This window comes from Manihot esculenta, chromosome 2, assembly GCF_001659605.2.
Source record: "Manihot esculenta cultivar AM560-2 chromosome 2, M.esculenta_v8, whole genome shotgun sequence".
NCBI classification, from domain to species: Eukaryota; Viridiplantae; Streptophyta; class Magnoliopsida; order Malpighiales; family Euphorbiaceae; genus Manihot; species Manihot esculenta.
Window position 1 is genome coordinate 4,973,135 of NC_035162.2, and position 19,433 is coordinate 4,992,567.

The 19,433-nt window shown below is 32.9% G+C and overlaps 2 protein-coding genes across 3 annotated transcripts; both read left to right on the plus strand.

Moving 5' to 3' along the window:
• Nucleotides 1-1,574: 1,574 nt before the first annotated feature.
• Nucleotides 1,575-9,535, plus strand: LOC110609399. The gene is made up of 9 exons (XM_021748952.2): nt 1,575-1,903; nt 2,681-2,801; nt 2,932-3,038; nt 5,667-5,792; nt 5,877-5,997; nt 6,116-6,200; nt 7,916-8,029; nt 8,131-8,170; nt 9,045-9,535. Exons 1-9 carry the CDS (start codon nt 1,727-1,729, stop codon nt 9,195-9,197), a joined length of 1,044 nt encoding a protein of 347 aa, XP_021604644.1. The 5' UTR covers nt 1,575-1,726; the 3' UTR covers nt 9,198-9,535.
• A 2,146-nt stretch (nt 9,536-11,681) lies between these two features.
• On the plus strand, nt 11,682-19,230 carry LOC110609498 (probable isoprenylcysteine alpha-carbonyl methylesterase ICMEL2). 2 transcript variants are annotated; one of them, XM_021749096.2, is made up of 11 exons: nt 11,682-12,138; nt 13,058-13,134; nt 13,450-13,519; nt 13,652-13,732; nt 14,451-14,525; nt 15,100-15,201; nt 15,286-15,426; nt 17,992-18,057; nt 18,152-18,295; nt 18,607-18,697; nt 18,824-19,230. In XM_021749096.2, exons 1-11 carry the CDS (start codon nt 11,816-11,818, stop codon nt 18,983-18,985), a joined length of 1,332 nt encoding a protein of 443 aa, XP_021604788.1. In that variant the 5' UTR covers nt 11,682-11,815; the 3' UTR covers nt 18,986-19,230. The 2 variants fall into 2 exon arrangements, with proteins under 2 accessions (XP_021604788.1, XP_021604789.1); XM_021749097.2 differs by lacking the exon at nt 18,824-19,230 and adding an exon at nt 18,450-18,508.
• Nucleotides 19,231-19,433: the final 203 nt, after the last annotated feature.

A 19,433-nucleotide genomic window follows, 5' to 3' on the forward strand; every position in this document is an offset into this window, starting at 1 on the left:
ATTATTTTTTTTTTGAAATAGGGGATTGTTTATTTTATTATTAAATTTTTTATTTTTAAGTTTAAAAAATAAAATTGTGGATTTATCCTATAATCCAACCCAATCGAATTAAAAGCATGTAAAAATAGAACTGCAATTTTTAAAATCTCAAATTGAAATTTTCTCTGAATCAAACTGAAACTGGACCAATTTTATGCCAAAACTGTTTGGAGTCGGACCAAATTAGATTCTGTCACATTACCTCCCCCGAAATGGAATCGATGCTTTTGGCCCAGACCGAACCACCGCCCAGCACTCTTCAGTGGGGACTATCCAATCACTTGAAAAGAAAAATTATAAATATTAAAGGGAAAATTACGTATTAATCACTGAAATATAACATAAGTAACAGATTCATTTCTCTAATTTTAGAATTCAACACTTTCATTTCTGAAATTTAACTGCGTCAAGAGTTCTTTTCATAAAAAATACTGTTAATAACGAAAAAATGACCAAACTACTATTTTTAGAACTCAACACTTTAATTTCTGAAATTTAATTCTTACATATTTATAGATCTCTCTCAAAGAATTGAAAAAAAAAAAATATTTTCATCTCTAAAATATTACATCATTAATAAATTTATCCCTCTATTTTTAAATTTAATACTTTAGCTCCTAAAATTTAATTTTATCAAAATTTAAGAAAAAAATTTCAAATAAAAATTTTAATAAATTTAAGATTTAAATTCAGTAAAACTAATAAAAATTAAAATATATAAAATTTAAATTATTAAAAATAAAAAATCAAAATTCAATAAAAATTACCTTTTATAATGTCGTTGGCCGTGTTTACTGTTTGATAGTTGAAAAATTTATTAAAATATTCCTAATATTTTAAAAGTCCACTAATTAATCTTTTCATTAATTTTTAATTATTAAATATTATAAAAAAATTTAAAATACTTCTGATACAAAATGATTAATTAATAAATTTTTTAATAATTTAAGAAATCAACTAATAATTTTTTTCTAAATTATAGGGATTAAATAATAAAATATTTAGTAATAAAATTAATAAAAAAATCGATTAATACACGTTTTAGAATATTAAAAATATTTTAATATATTTTTTAAAATTAAAAAATTAAATAGCAAATTTTTTATATTATAAACATTAAATAAATAATTTTTTATTGAATATTTTTAAAATTATATTTATTTCCTTTTTTTGAATAATTGAAAATTAATGATTTACATAAATATTTTAGGGATGTATTTTAAATTTTGACAGAATTAAACCTATTAAACAAGTTAAAATTAATGATTTAATAAAAAATTTTTAGAGATAAATCTTAAATTTTAATAAAATTAAATTTTAAAGATGAAAGTATTAAATTTTAAAAATAAAAAAATAAATTTATTAATTTAGGACTAAAAAATAAGTTTCTCAGTATTAAATGCAATTTTGCACCGATATTGAAAACGGTTCAGTTATAGCTAGAAGGATTGCCGTTTTGAAAGAAACAACGTCGTTTAACCGGAAGTTTCCATGGTAAGCAAGGGCGAATTCTGTTGTGGGTAAAAAAAAAACAAAATTCTTCTCCTCATTCAACCCAAGTAAACAACACGAAAGCTTCCACAACCACATCACAGCCACAGCGAGATTAAGAGTAGTCTAGAGAGACAGAGAGATTGGGTTCTCCACCTACCGGTGCTGCTAACGAACGGGAAGATAAGAGAGCGAGATGGGTGAAGAGAGAGAAGATCCACAGAAGATAAAGAGGTTGGCGGCGGCGGCTTATGATTACGAGAACGATCCCCGATGGGCCGACTACTGGTCCAACATCCTCATCCCTCCTCACTTAGCCTCTCGCTCCGATGTTGTGGACCACTTCAAGCGCAAGTTCTATCAGCGTTACATCGTCCGTTCACCTTCCCTTTTCCTCTATATTATAATTGTCTCTCTTTTCCCCCCTTGAATATCTATACGCATATGTTCTTGGTTACTGTTGCTAGTTGAATATCTGGATTGGAAATTACGAATCTATTATGCGTCTTTTTCATGTTCTTTCCTCCATGAACTTTGGGATTTGGGATGGGGTTTTGTTGTACCCCTCATCGCTGACTTATATATAAGCGAGCTTGTTTCTTGGCATTTTCTGGATTCCCGACTCGCTTTTGTAGGTTATTGTTGGATTGTAAACTTTTTATCTAAGCTTGGATTATTTTCTATTGCTTTATGGATTATATGTTTTTTTTTTCCAATTGCATTTGGAATTGGCGGTCACTATTGGTTATTAATTCTAGTATGTAAGCTCGTATCTATGACAAAACGCTAAATAGGAGCTCGTCTGAGGTTGGTGTCATTTGGTGTTTTGAATTGAACTCCTGAAAATTGTGTATATAGGTTGGTTTATCTATATGCAAATCAAGTGTTTTATTGATATTTCTTGGAAGTACTGTTGATGCTGTTTATGTTGTACTTAGTTTTATCTAATGCTTCTGGCAGTAGGTTCTATGTGAATATGAGATAAAGGAGTGGATGCAGTCATACTCAATATGCTGCTGCATATGCTTATCTTGTATATGTTAACACCATTTCTTTTCTGACAAAACTTCTTTCATAATGTGGTTGCTGATTTTGCTTTGGAGGCTGTCAAGGTTGACATATGCTAACTTTGCACATGTTTCATTGGCAGGATCCTGATCTTGTTGTGGAGGCAATGACTTCAACGGGTTCATCTCAATCAACGAAACCATCTTCATCCTCTTCCACATCATCAGCAACTTCAAATGACCAAACTCGACCACGTAACACAGGTTTATGATGCTGGTTCTGCCCATTTCAATAAGAGAAAAAATCACATGAATCACTTTGCCAATAATATTTAGAAAACTGAAGTCATTTTTCTTCTGTTCTTTTATTTAATGGAGTCAAACTTTATTGTAGGGTCAACTACTAGAACCTCTGGGACATCAGCAACTGCAGGTCCAAATACTAATCCACCTTCTGTCCGTTGGGATCGGCAAACTATACAATTTTCTGTCAATGCTTGGGTATGGCAATTTATTCTCTTTCCTTTTTTTCCCCCTCAAGCTTAATTTGCACTCTCAGATGTACATGCTTGACACAGCGTGAAGCTCACAAGAATAACTCACACTAATACATGAGAGTGAAATTTGAGAGAAACTCTCTACTGATATTTTATTCAATAAGATACTGAAAATCTGAACTGTAAGTACATAGGTTTAAGGCTTATTTATAGAGTTCTTAATCTCCTAATCCTTATGGGAATATAAAATTACTATTTAGGAACTCTAGATAAACTAAAATACAAGTAAGTAAATTTAAACTAAATAAGAAAACTAAATCCTAATTAAATTTTAGAATTAAATAACTCATCTTAATTGAATAAGGAAACATAAACCAATCTGATTTGGAGGGTAAAGACTCTCCCAAAACAGGTAGAAACTCTTCCATAAGAGGTTCGATCGTATTAGGATTGTTGAAGACCCTCTCGGAGATGTAGTCAACATGTTTGTGTTGTTTGTCCTGACTTCCATAGCTGAACTGAGAGGAACACACCCTGGCCCCTGGAGCATGCCCTAAGGTGTGTTGGGCGCAGGACTAAAGCTAATAGGTCTTCTTGCCTTGGGCACACCTTGTGGCGTGCTCTAGAATGTATGGCACACTTTGGGGCATGCTGAAGCCCTTTATTGCTGCTGATTTATGCACTTCTGATCCTCTTTCCTTCCTTGTGTCATTTCCCCATGTTTTAGTTCTAAAGTGTTCTGGATTATAATCCTCCATTTGAGAAAAAAAAAAGCTCTTCTCAAGTTAAGATTTTTTGCAATGAATAAAAAGGATTTACTGCCAGCCTCTGCATTATTCTTCCCCACTTGAAATAAGCTCTTCCCCGAATTTTGAAGTGTGAAAGATTGAAAATCTTCATTCATGGATGTAAACCTCACCTTCTCCATTGTTTAGTTAGGAGTTGAGAAGTTGAATAATATAGAAGTGAGCACCTTCTATCCATCTTTGCGTTTCATGAGCTCCTTATAAAATCAATAAAACCCATAGGAACCAAAGAGTTGGTAAAACTTTCAATTTTCAACGTCTTTGCTTGAGTTTCCCTCATTTCCAATATTTTTTCATAGATTTCCTCTTTGATTTCTGTTGAAATTTTCATGGCATGATATTTGCTCCCTGCGACACATTGCTCGAGCTCGTCTTCTTCAATCATAGCAAAATGAAATTCAATAAAAGCTTTAATTTCAAATTCTTCAAACTTAGTTTGATCCACTTCTAGTTGGACTATTGAATTTCGAAGCTTCCTTTGTTCTTCCCTTTACACTAATAGTTGATTGGATTTGATGTCCTTGCAATCATCTATTTGGTTAAGGTTTACTTGTGATTTAGTTGAAGAAACACTCTCCTAAACTTTAAAAGTTCTATTTACTTGTTGGCAACATTGTTTATATTGAACAAAAGTTCCTCATAATCTAGAGGCAGAAGTTCTTGTTCCAACAAGTATTTCATCGTGTACCATGTACGAACAAGATCTTTCCCTTCTCTTGCTCTTCTAGATTGCAGTCTCTTCCACCATGCAGAAGCACTGTCCTGTGGTCAACATGCAACCAATTTAATTTGTTTTTCCCATGCTATATGCACATGATCTAAGAATTCATTAACTTGCAGATTCACTCTAAGAATTATTCTATATTGAGATCTCCATAGAAACAAGGAATATCAATTTTCCTTTGATAATCCTCATGGTAGACAAAATCGTCTACATGCCAGATTTGGCCAATCAATGGGGTCATATGGCTGCACCATCCCTTGATCTTCTGTTATCAATCCAATTCCAGTTTGTATTACTTCCCAAAGCACTAAGGGGAACCACAATTTCTTTGAAGCGTCTTTCTATATGCTCAATTCTGAGATGAGTTTAGGGCTCTTGTTCCCTGATCACCATCATAAGAACCACTGCTACCACCTTCAAGGCTAGCCATCTTGATTGAGTTGATTTATGCACTTCTGATTGTCCTTCTTTCCTTGAGTTGTTTCCCTAGTTTTAGTTTTAAAGTCGTCTGCATCAATGCTTGTGAAAAAAAGCTCACATAAATCTTTCTATGCATTCATGAATGATGGTTTTCTATGGAACTAAACTTTGTGTCTTAAGGCATGCATCACTGAACTTCCAATTTTCCAGTGCCCATCAGTGTAAAAGAATGAATTTAGGCTGAATCCAATCCGTTCCCTTCCTCTTTCAGTCCAAAGGGCAATGTCTGGGCATGAAAATCTTCTTTCTTGTATGAAAACTTCAGTAAAATGTCAATCTTAATACCTTATGCATTTTGTTTTAAACTTATTTTTTGTTTGAAATCTTTGAATTACTGTTCAGAGAACAACTCTTTCTGATGGCAGTTTGAATTGCTTTGGCTTGCCATATTGGTCAAATGACCAGCTTTGAATAAGACGCATTCACAGCTTAAAAGATTAAGATTCTTCTACATCCTAAATCTTCTTTCTTTTTTCATTTTTTTAGATTCCCCCTGCCTTTGTCTGTGTTTGCTGAACAGAGATTCAGTAGTGTTATAGACAAGGCGTAGTTGGAAAGTAAACAGTTGACTTTGACATTTGCACATGTTTGTTAGTTTTGCTCATATGGCTTTCTGCTACAGGTTTTTGTTGTAGCTGTGCTTGCTATCATTCCTCTCGTACCGAAAAATCTCTCAAATAGGGCATATCGGTTGTCATTTATGGGCACTGCTTGTTCATCACTCTATTCCTTGTACACACTTTATGGGGTAACCGAAATGTCTATTGTTTTAAAATTTTCTAAATATGCTCCAATAATTCTTCTTTCAGTAACTAGCTTTATGTTTTTTTAGAGACCAAGGGCATGGAATTTACAGGCTGTGCAAGCTTACTTCCAGTCAATAATTGCAACCAAAGATTTTATTTACTTCATCTACTGTCTTACGTTTGTCACTTCACATCTTTGCCTCAAGTGTGAGTATTACCTTAAATTTGTAATTTTATTTGTGTTTTCTAAGATGCTCTTGAATCTAAATGGGTTTCCTGAGATTGCAATAAATATGGTGGATGAATTGGTATGACCCTTTTGCAGTTGCTTTAATTCCCATTTTATGCCGAGCGCTGGAGCTGGTTGCAAAGTTCTTAAGGCGCAACTTCACTCGTTCCTCTTTATACAGGTAGAAGAGATATACTGTTTACTTGGATGGATATACTGTTATTTTTTTTTTTCATTTGGGAATCATAAAGTTTTGTCATGGTTACTTTGTCCTTGTGATTTGTCTTTATCTTTCAATGAAATATGATATTAATTTTGGCTTTCAAGTTTTGGAACGGTGGGGACTATGGCTAATTACTGTTAGGATTTTATTCTGAAAAAAATTGGACGTCAACAGCCTGATTCTAGGATGCTATCTAGATTACAGTTATGTGCATCAAGTATTTGAATCAAAATGTCGATGCTGGAGAAAATTAAAAATAAAAGGAGCCACTTGTCTGTTTAATCTTTGTCAGTATGCAAACCCTAATAGTTCGGACTAGTTCATTTGCTAAAAGTGAACCAGTTTTGCTTGGGAACATTTTGCAGATGCAGGTATTGACTCGCTCTTTTTATTAGTTTATTAGGAACCAATAAACCCCTCCTCCATATTAGACACAAGACGCTCCCCTCTTCTGCTTTCTCTCTTTCCCTGTCATGTTCAAATGTTTGCTGAGATTTGAATGGCTATGTCAGAACATTTATTTGTGGTTTATTGGTGGTTTGTTTATGCCATTTTAACTTCATTAATGCTCATGTACCACTAATCTTTTCACTTTCAGCTTGTCTGAATTATTAAACATGGATTTAGGTTGTTGTCCTGATATTTCTCTTTTCCTGGGGAAGCTAGCAACAAGATTGCTGTAGCAGTATCCTTACTATCTTGTTCATATTTTATTTCACTAACAACTGCTTAACATGCTTTAATGTGCCCTTGTGCCTTGCCTTCCCATTTCATGATAAAAAAGCAATTTGATTGAAAAATGAAGTAGCGTGTTGAGTATGTTGAAAGCAATATAAAAGGCAAAGAAAAAGAGGAGAGCATAAACAAAGAGAGTACAGCAAAAGCTTATGATGTAAAAGAGAAAAAGGCCTAGCCAACACCATCTATTTAGGAAGAGCGTTATAGAGGTATATTTTAACTCCACCTCAGGTTACTTGGTAGCAAATGCCTGCAATTGAATACTCTACTACTTTCCCATTATAAACATGCCAGACCCATTCTCCAAATCAGCTTTTATTCTGTCCTGTCACTGCTACAATGCCAATAAGAATTGTCTCCAAGACTGTAGAAACAGGGACCCAAGGAATCCCAAGTAGAGATCGAACAAAGACAAAAGCTTCTTTTCAATTAGAATAAAATACACAACTTAAGGAGAATGAACATGAAGCACAAGCTAGAAAGCATCTCCAGGTTGATTATATATGAGATTATATAGGTCAATTCTTTGATCTTGTAGAAAGATAATATTTGTTGTTATCTATCACAATAGAGATTACAACCTATTTATACATGAGAGACGGTATCTAAGTAGGAAGGAAAATCAAGCCTATGATTATACAATCCCTAAGATTAAGCAACTAACCCATCTATCAATATTTACTTCCTATATTAACATATTTACTTCCTATAACCTATAACAGATCTATTTACATGTGCAATACAATTCACCAAAATGCATGTCTTTTTTACAATATTGAAGGTCAGTCTTCAAAATATCTTGAAATGAAGTCCAAAAACACAATTCTGTTACATGGTGTGTCCTGCAGTGTTCTCTACTATTTAGTATTACTATTTTTTTTTTGGTGTGTGCAAGTGACTTATTATCTTTTAACGATTTTTGTTCTGCTGAACAGGAAGTACCTTGAAGACCCGTGTGTGTGGGTGGAATCAAACACAACTACCCTGAGCATTCTTTCCTCCAATGCTGAAATTGGACTTGGCTTCCTTTTAATTATCTCTTTGTTCTCGTCAGTTGCTTGAGCCTTTTCCTCTTGTTACTACTGTGATGTTTTTGTCTCCTGTAACTTTGGAACGTGTCTTTTTTTTTTTTTTTCACTTGTCCGTGCAGGTGGCAACGCAACATAATACAAGCATTCATGTACTGGCAGGTAAAATACATTTCTATCGTAACCAATTTTGTGTCCAATCCAATCCCACCCCACCAAAAAAAATATAGTTTGGTTCATTTACATTCTTAGATACAATGAGAAAGCTGTGTGCATCTAATTTTGGCTAGCCTCATGAAATACCCTCATGCATTCAAGTGAATTAAGATGGATATTTTATGGTAATTGCTTTAAGGATATTAAGTTACAATGTTAAATGGATTTTCTAAAGATGCTGAAATCAGCACCATAATGTTCGTTTGGTTCCAAACACAATAAAAATGACTCGTTAGGTAATTTCATCAGTTATGATGTGTGAATTTTCATTTGAATGTTGGTCTATTGAAGTAATTGGAGAATCATAAAGATATTTTCAAGTTTGAATTTGTCATTTTGAATCTAGGTCTTGTACTTCATTTTTATTTATTTTATATATATTATTTTCCCTCGTTTCTTTTTTCTTTTATTTCTTTTTTATTACCTTTCTTTGTTCCTTGAGTCCAATAGGTTCCAATTGCTTAGAATCTGACTCACTTTCTCATTGTTTTCTCATTGAGTGAAATAAATCTAATTGATTTTTCGATTAGAAGTACTAAAGTATTTTGTGCAGTGCTAATTTAAGGTTCTGCATTTGTGCATGAATGGTGATGTTTAAAAGGAACCTCGTTTAAAGCGGACTGCATATTATGTATCATGGGAATTTCTCAAATTTTCATTTGACTGTAAAATTTGCTCGTCTGATATTTGTGGATGAGATGCGCTTAGTGAAAGCTGTGTTTTTCCTTCTCTCTTTTGGCTCCAAGGGTGACTTTGAAGTACCCCATGCCTGAAATGATGTAGATCATGTTATAATTAAAGCGTGTTTGCTTTCTGGCAGCTTCTGAAGCTGATGTATCATGCACCTGTAACGGCTGGTTACCATCAGAGTGTGTGGGCCGCGATTGGCAGGACTGTGAATCCACTTGTGCACCAATATTGCCCATTCTTGAAGACTCCAATATCTGCAGCTCAAAGGTGGTGGTTGAGATAGATAGCAAAAGTTGAGAATAGGAACCGAAAAAAGAATTATTCAGCTTGGTATTTACTCTATCGTTGGCATTAAATTTGGTAGGGCACTAACTTCAGATGTATGGCCAAGCAGCTGCCATTATTATGTGGAATGAATAAACCTCAGGACTACTAGATCTAAAGTTTCTGTTTCATTACTGCTGATTGTGCCGGGTTTCACTTGTTTACTGTAAGCTTCTTCCCTAAAACAGAGAGTAATCAAATGATTCATTGCAAATGATTTAAGAAATTGAAACCTTGTATTCTGGTTTATGCAATTGTTAAGAGAATCAATTATATGGAAACGTGGTTTTAGTTAAATCAATGTTGACCCTCACATATTTAGCGGATATTTTATTTGTTTGATTATCGAAGTATTAGCTTGAAAACAAATATTTTGACTAGGCAGGTCTTTACCGGGTCGCGCTATCAGCTATGTGCGTTGATCTAATCCTCTCAGTAGATCTTCTCCCATTGATTCATCCCTTTGCCAATTACTGAAGTAAGTATTAGGTACTTGTAATCATTTGTAGAAGCGCAATTACTATTTTTTGAACTAAAAAGTTATTAGTGATAATTTCTCCAATGGACTGTTATATAATTTAATTTATAAATAAATTATTCCTTTCATTTTATAGTTTTATCTATTTTAATTTTTTATACATATAAAAAAAATAATTTTTTAATTAATTTTTTATTATATTTATTTTAAAATTATTAAATTTTATTAAATATTAATATTGTTTTGAAAATTTTTTAAAATAAAATAAAATTATAATAATTGATTTATATTTGTAAAATAATTAAAAATAAAAACATAAATAAAAATTATGAAATAAAAGTAGCACAAAGTTTAAATAGAGCATTATATAATTCAATATTCAAATATTTTATTATAAAATGTTTTTTTTTAATTTCAAAAAAAGGTTTTTTTTTTTAAAAAAAAAAAGCCATTGATGATCATGTTCTTTTTAATATGTATAATTTTCCAAACTTACTTAAAATTAATCAATGATGATATATTTTAAGCCGTACCTGCAGCCCCAGCATCTGTGGACAGCAGATAAACCAACTAATATTATATATATTTTTTTAAAAATATTATTTAATTTCTATAATATAAAAAAATTATAATTTTAAAAATTTATTAATTAATATTTTTATCAATTTTAATTATATATTATTATAAAAAATTAAAATATCTTAATGTAAAGGCATTAGTTAGTAATTTTTTTTAAATTTAAAAAATTAAACAATAAAATATTTAATGATAAAATTAATAAAAAATTAATTAATAAATATTTAAAAAATTTAAAAATATTGTAAAATATTTTTTAAAATTAAAAAGATTAATCAGTAAATTTTTTATATTATAAAAATTAAATAGTAATTTTTTTAAAAAATAATTTTATTATTAAACGAGAGTGAGTTTTCTTGTTCGACTCTCTTCGCCATGGTAACCAATTTTTATTTTTATATTTCTTTCTCTCTTTTTTTATAGTATTTACGCTCTTATTTATTAATTTATTGAAAGACAGAAAATTTTAAATTATTATGTGATGTATGTCACTGCTAAATTATCAATTAAGAAATATATTTTTTTGAAAATTAAAATAATTAATACTTAATGAATTATGCAGCACGTGTATGCATTTCTTGTTGTACCGACTGAACTCATCCTTTTCTTTTTCCTTCTTGCATTTTCCCAAGTTTTTTCTTTTAACAATTTTGGATGTGGTTTTTATCAATAAATTAATAAAATTTAAAATTAAAATTCATTCAACCGTAATTCAATAGCAGGTTAAGATCATAATTGACAAATCAAAATTCATAAAATAGAAAGTTATTAAATTAAAATCAGAACATGAAATTTTAATTAATTGAATTTAAATATTAATTAAATTAATTTAAGGGGATAAAAGAAAATATAAAAGGCGAACGTTGGAAAAGATAATATATGTGGACGCGGAGTCGTGAAAAACTGAAAATTATGGGAATCTTTTGTCGTTTATTAGAGTGACACATCACCCATCACCAGCAATTGTGTGGAGCCCATAGACGTGGCGTGTCAGAAAACGTTAGCAGGCTCCACATGGCATAACGTGAGCGGTTACCTATCCTTCCAGGTCTCTCCCCCACCAAATTTCTCCCTGCTACTCCTCCACAATCCAGAATGCCCCAGAACAGAACTGGAAATTTCCTACGTGTACTAGTAAATTAATTTGACTCTAAATTTAATATTAACTGATCTGTTTCTAAATATATAAAAAAAAACCATTTCATTTAAATTAACAAGGCTGACATCCATCTCCTGTTAATTTTTTTATTTAATCGTGAATATTTATATTATAGGTGATATTTAATTGTTGAATTAATAATTTAAAATTATATATGTATAATATTTTCTTGATTATGAAATGTTTTTACGCTAATGAAGATAAATTACACGTGTTCTCCCTCGCTCTCTGACTCGAACCGTTCGTGAGTTGATTAAAAATTGAAAACAAACGCGCTCTAGCTTTCTACAGTAAATCGTTCAAAGCAAAATAAACACGAGAAGAATCTCACGTAGCTAGATTTGCATCCTCTCGCCGGCGGAAGATGACCTCGTCACTGCCGGCGAATCATGGTTCACGAGATCTCGACCGTTCATTTCCTTCATCATTGTCACCAACGTCATCACCATCTCCGTCTTTATCCTTTGATGCTGATAATAAGATCACTGATGCTCCCCTGCTTTCTAGGGATTTGAGTAGCAACAATGGACATGGTACTGCTAAGCACAAACCACGTCGCCGAGCTGCTGCCGCTGGGAAGCTTTCTAAGCCGAAGAGGCAGCAGTCTTTCAGCCGAGATATCGGGCATGCTGCCTCTGAAACTTACTTGCTCACTCGGCTCACCTTCACGCTTCTCCGATATCTCGGGTATCTTTCCTTATTGAATTTATATAAGGGAATTATGATATGTGTGCACTTCACTATTTTCCTACTTCTTCTGGATTTTACAGTTGATGTACCATTTCTTATTTAATTATGTATTCGAAGTGTTCTATGAGATTGACTGACAAAAACAAAAGGGGAAAACAGTTATACAGTTCAGAATACCTAGTTGATTATATCTGAAGTCTGATTGTTTCATGGGAGAATAGACGAAAATATCATTAAAAAGAAGGTTTCTGCTCTTTCTTTTCTGCAGAAATGGTATTCGATCAAGTACTTGCAAAACACAAACGTTTTCTTTTATTCTGCATTTATCAGGAAACTCAAAGATGGAAGCTTTGTGGTTTTAGCTTTGATTAAACAATAAACCTGTGAAATTCATTCATATAACTTCTTTTTTAACATCATTCATGTAAGTATTCAAACCTCTCAATTATGCAGTGATTGCTGCAGAGCAATAATTCAAGAATGGTATTGTCTTCTTCTTGTTTAGTTGGTGCAATGTTTAGTTCCTGGGCAAGAGTGGAACTTGATTATTCTTCTATTTGCTATACTTTAAAGTAAATGGTTTTATCCAAGTTCAAGGGATATGGAGACCTGCTTATTGTTCTTGTATCTATTGCCTCCATTCGGTTTTAGTGCTTGAAAGTGATTGGATATGGACAGATCTGATTATTTTCTTGTATCTCCTGTCTGCATTTGGTCTGCTACTTGAAACATTTTTTTTTTCCATCAGGTGCCTCAGATCTTCTCTAGATCATGTTTTCTAAGGTTAAACTTGCAAAATTTTTTAACAAGTTAGTGCCTGTATTATTTTTTTCTTTGTTGTTTCCCTTGAATGGGACTTCACTTATGCAAGTATTATTTGAAATATGTCATCTTTTAATCAATTATTTTGATTCAGGTTAGGATACCGGTGGATCACGAGACTAGCTGCACTTGCATTCTATGCTATTTTACTTATGCCCGGCTTCCTTCAAGGTGTGTGTTGTGTTGCATAAATTCATTATACAAGCTTGTTATCTTAAATAAATCATTATACATTTATTGAGGATTTGGAGTTGGTTCCGTCTCATTAGAAGACTTATTGTATTTATTGCATACCAGCATAATTCTTACCTGGGGGGTATATTTATCAGCCATTGTACACTTATAATACATCACTATACGTTCATATCTATGCAGAATTGTAAATGTATCGTTGCTCTAATAGAAGCAGGGAAAAGAATCTGATTCCAGGATTCATTGGTCACATATCAGAATTGTGAATAGTTACTTGCTTTGTATTCTCTGCAGTTGCATACTATTATTTTTTCTCAAGTCAGGTGCGGCGTAGTATCATTTATGGATATCAACCCAGAAACAGGTACAGTGGTTCATGAATTTGTGATACAACTATTAGTTTTTGTGTCTTACTATCCATCATCTTTAAACTTGCTTGCATCCAATATTGGAGACTTAAAAGTTAAATTTTGCTGTTGCAATGATTATTTTACAGGTTGGATCTATATTTACCAGAAAATATAGATGGGCCAAAGCCAGTTGTTGCATTTGTAACTGGTGGTGCCTGGATTATCGGGTCAGTAATTTCAATATCTACTTGTGTTTCTTTCACAGTTATCATGATTTTTCTGTATGGTGTGGCTTGAGCCAATGTCATGGTGTCTTTGTAGTTATTATGATTTTCATTAAGTTAGTTAAGGCACTGATTGCAAATGCTGCACAAATCAATCATTTCTGGCAGCATTGCTGCCTCATTGAATTCATAGGATCCTCCAATAGAATATGAGCTCAAGGATGTGATAGATTAATATGGCTTCTATATTATTATATAAGAAGAAATAATAATAATAATTCAACCTGTTTTAGTAAGGCAGTTTTATAATTTGGTTTGGTATTTGTGTTCACACATGGAAGTGGGAACTGGGAAGTAATGCTATCAGTCATCATCTGTGCTCTTACCAAATATAACTGAAAATTAAAATTCATAAGGAGGTATTCTGGAATTTAAACACTGCTTAAGGGATGTGTAGCTTTCCCAATGAGAACCATATATGATACTAAGGAGACTGAACTGGAAATCAATTTTGGAGTTCTTTACATAGGTTTTGAAGGAGCTCACTTATTGGACTCTGTTAATGCAAGTGTTTATGGTAATGATCACTTAAGTCTCTGACCTACTGACCACTGTATATATTGAATAAGATGTTGTAGCTGAATTGTATATTTCTTAGCATGATATGAAGTTACTTTTTTTTTCTTTGATATTAAGTTTCTGTAGCTGCATGTTGATTTAGGTACAAAGCTTGGGGTTCTCTTCTAGGAAAACAGTTGGCAGAAAGAGACATCATAGTTGCATGTATAGATTATCGGTATGTGGTTTCAGTTCAAGCAGTACCATGTTTCAGTTTATGCTAGTACGTGGATTTCAAGTGAGACATTTAGTACTGATATCCCTGTACTCTGAGAACACCAATTCCAGTGAAGAGATATCTCTGTAGTCCTTAATACTCTCACCATGTACATTATTCCTTCTTTAATCCTCTAAATGACAAATGGTTAATGAAAGGATCATAGGTTACCTCATTTGACCAATGATGTATATTACAATTGTGTGCAAATTAACTAATGCGGAGAGGATCATGCATGCCCACACTCTATATTAAAAAGCTATAACCACCATCTGTCCTTGTAGTGGGATGGATCCAAGGGCAACTTTTTAACTCATTGATCCTTATATTTGCTAGCGGCAATCCATTAGATAACTTCCCTTCTTATTGCTATTAGTTTTTCAGTTTAATGCATGATGATCATTGGTTGAAGTCAGCTTCTTCCATGAATCCATGTTAATCTTGATTTCCAGAGCACTATCAATTTTTCTAGTCTTAACATTTACATGTTTGATCTCTACCTTCACCAATCATGTTGGTTGACATGTTTACACAGAAATTTTCCCCAGGGAACCATAAGTGATATGATAAATGATGCATCTCAAGGGATCTCGTTTATCTGCAATAACATCTCAGATTATGGAGGTGACCCTAACAGGTACTAGAATAGTTTTCTATGTCTTTCTATCTTTCGTTTGTCTTAAAACTATGATTTTTTTATTTCTTCATTCCTATTGAGTAGGATTTACCTTATGGGACAATCAGCTGGTGCACATATTTCTGCTTGTGCTCTTGTGGAGCAAGCACTCAAAGAAGCTAAGGGAGAAGAGAGCATCTCCTGGAGTGTCTCGCAGATAAAAGCTTATTTTGGCCTATCTGGGGGGTAAATTTTCATATCTCATCTCTAAAAAAGAAGTGCTTGTTTATGCTATACCAAATTGCAATATCAGTAGTTACTACCTTCTCAACAATATAAATTCAGAATTCTCTTACAAATGCCATTTTTTCATGGATCTTCTTGCTCAAATAGTTATGGCACTGTTATGTAAAATTTACAAGTGCACAAATACTACAAAGTAGTATAGAGATGAATGGAGTATCATTTCCATGAGGATTGCGTTGACTACCAAAACTATGACTAATTATCTAGAATATCAAAATGACAAGAAGGAGAAAATAAAAACTAATTAAAATAAAGCATGCTAATTAACCAAATTAATTCAAACAGTTATGAATAAAACACTCAGAGATAGGGGTTCACTCTTCAATTGAATATTAATCCAAAATTTAACCATCTAACAAACGAGGAATTAAGCTCTGAAGGAGATTAATCCTAAGATATTCTAAAGTCCTCTCTCAAGGTACTTAAGATTATGTTCTAGTTAAATTAAGACCTATTTTTATGGTATTTAATTAACTAAAACTTATTAAGATCTATGGTTAACCAATAAATTCCTCAAAAAGCTAATGGCTATCTCTTGATCTAAAACACGAGGTTTAATTTTATGGTTTTTTTTTAGTATTAATTTTCACCTTTCAATTATTCAATTAATATATTAGATCTATACAAAGTGCTTACCAAACATAAAGCAAGCCTTAAGGATACATAAAATTAAATCAAAGATAAAATCCTGGACATATTGAACAAACATAAATAAGATGCACAGCAATCAAAAGTGTTAATACCCTAACCTCAGAATAAAAGAGATCTACTCATCATGTTTAAAACAACCAAAATAGTCAGTAAAAGAATCTAGACATAAGTGAAGAAAAACCATAAAGAAATATTAGCCTTGTAGTGTAGAACTTCAGCTGGAATCTCCCTCAAAGAAATCTCGTCTCTTCCCTTATATCCTCTTTCTCCCTTGATGTGCTCTGCTCGGTGAAATTTGGTTCTCCCCCGACTCCTATCTATCATCCTAATCCTCATATAGTTCAAACAAAACCCTTATTGGAGTTCCAGGTAACAGAAAACCTTCATGGACCAATAGAAATAGGGAAGGCATATTTTGAATAATTAAAACAGCAAAGTTGGCACAATCCATGTAATTCTGTCAGATTTCATGAGTTAGAGCCATGTATTAGACTGCCAGGAAGCAGCAGTGCAGCACCTCAACCAATGTTTCCTGCAGATATTACACGCTTAACCCTGTGTAATTTAAACCTTTTTACATGGGTTTGAAATTACACAACCTCAACACAGGTTGACTGTCTACCTTGTGTAATCTGCTGCCTCCTTTCTTCTCAACTCGACTCCTCCTTTAAAACTTGAACTCCAAAGCTTCCAAAACGCCTAAAAGAATTAAATAACTAAAACAAATAAACAACTAATACAATTAACTAAAACATGCTAAAAACAATAATTTTAACTGCAGAACACCTGAAACTTACTATCATACTACTGTAGAACATAACTATATTAGGAATATTAGTGGCCCATTCAGTTAGTAATGGCACACCATGGGACCAGGTGAAGCATATCTACTTCTTGTCTCTGTACTACTGTGTTTCCAATGTTATGTTTTTTTCAATGCCTGTCCCTTCACTTCTCTCCCTCTTTTCATGTAGGGCCACCTATAAGGAGTCCATGTATAATAAGGAAGAACTTTAGAAGGGTGCTTTGGGTATTTTGATTTTTTTAAATATCTCCAGTTGTTTAACTTTTTCAAAAAAAGTGTTTGATTTTAATATTAGTGGCTAGGGCTAGGTTTTATTTATTGGTGTTTTGCAGGTGTTCTTATGATGTTTAAGTTCATTGGAGGAAAATGAAATTGAAAAAAATATTGTTTTTTCCCCCTAACTTGTTCCCTTTTCTGAAACTAGGGAAAAAAAAAGGAAGAAAGAAAATCCTGATTCCACATCACTTTTTCCCTTCTTATTTTATGCATTACCTAATATAATGCAGAAACAAAAGGGAAAGTGTAAAAGACAACTACTGTAGTTCATAATAATGAAGGACATGGTGCATGATTTTTTGCATTCAAATCATGATGGACAATATCCTTGCTAATAGTTTATTAATGTTGAGATTGTTTCTGTAAATAACCTAGATTTGTAGTGATTATGTGCATAATTAGGGATATAATTGTGTGATATAATTGGGATATGATTAGGCTATAATTAGGGAATTAATTTATTTTCTTATCTATTCTTGTAACTAGTATATATACCCCAATTGGATTGAGGGGAATAATCAAATATTTTCTCACAAAACTTTTATTTTCTTCTTCTTCTTTTCATCAACGGTTTCAATTAACAAGGTCCAAAGGCATTTTGCACATGAATTATAACTAAATATGAAATATGCAATCAGGATTGATGTGCAAGTTAATGGTGTGAGGGGGTGCTGGCAATTGACAATCATTTGTTTATCAAATGCTATGTGATTTACTGAAGGTTGTTGAAATGTTCTCCAGACTCGTGAATTTCCTTTAATTTCTGTCAACAGGTACAATTTATGCAAGCTAGTTGATCACTTTAATAGTCGAGGCCTCTATCGCTCTCTCTTCTTAAGGTACACTCTATATCTTACTGATTGCCAGTCTGTACATACTAATTATATCGTCTTCCATTGTATACCTATAAGTTTTTCCTTTACATGGTTACAGCATAATGGAAGGTGAAGAATCCTTGCAACTATTTTCTCCTGAAGTTAGAGTAGAGGATCCAAGCTTTAAAGATGCTGTTCCACTCCTGCCTTGTATTACTCTCTTTCACGGAACTGCAGATTGTTCCATGCCATCAACTTCCAGGTTAGAATTGGATGCTGTTGTTTTAGCATGAATGTGGTATTCTCATGCAATGATATAGAATTAGGGTATATTCAAGATTGAGTATATCAAATTTGATATGCTGCACAACATTCATTCATAGGTTAACTGTTGTTGAATATCTGTCCGAATTCAGATTCAAGCCAACAATATACCATAGCATGTGAATGAATTTACAAACTCTAATCCACCTAGGTATCGACATCTTAATGATTGACAATTTTATAAATTCTCTAATTCTTCTTACTGCATTGTTTTAAGACATTAACGGGTAGTTTTTTTTTTTTTTGCAGTCAAACTTTTGTAGATGCTCTTCAAAGGTTAGGAGCTCGGGCTGATCTAATTTTGTACGAGGGAAAAACTCATACAGACTTGTTTCTACAAGTGCGTGCTGACTCAGATATCTCTATTTCAAGTTTTCAACGCCAATTTGAAATTTTCCATTAAAAATATGTTTTATGTTGCACCGAGAAATCCAACCCATCCCTAATTATTAAGTTATTCATGCAGGATCCACTAAGAGGTGGTAAAGATGACCTGTTCGACAATTTGGTTGCACTAATACATGCCGATGACAAGGAAGCTCTCGCCAAGGATGCTAACCCACCTCCAAGAAGACGCCTCGTTCCTGAAGTGTTGTTAAGGTTGGCTGGTCATATTAGTCCATTTTAGGTCTTACAACTTTCAGACGGTTGACACCAATAGCAGCTTCCATGCTTTTTATTCTTTATTTCTTAAGCTGGCTCCTTTGTGTATCTTATTTTTAAATATTTCGTGGCAGCTTTGTGCATATAGTCAAAAATTTTAACAGGAACTGCGTCTGCATGAATTTCTTGGGAAATTATAGGTAAACTATTTTAGTGTAAGTATGGCTTCTCATTTCTATTTCAAGAAATAAATGGATTAACTCCACCTTACACATGGTGTGGATATAAATTTAGATCGCCATCACTGCTGTTAGACCAGTGAATAAGCCTGAGCAATTTTGATTCTGGAGTTCCTGAAGAATCAGTACCTTCTTTGGTGTATATTTAGATATGTCCTCTTCTCTCGTGTGGGAGGTATATGTGATGAATTAGCGTTCAGAACTCTATAAAACCTCCATCTAATTATTGATTTT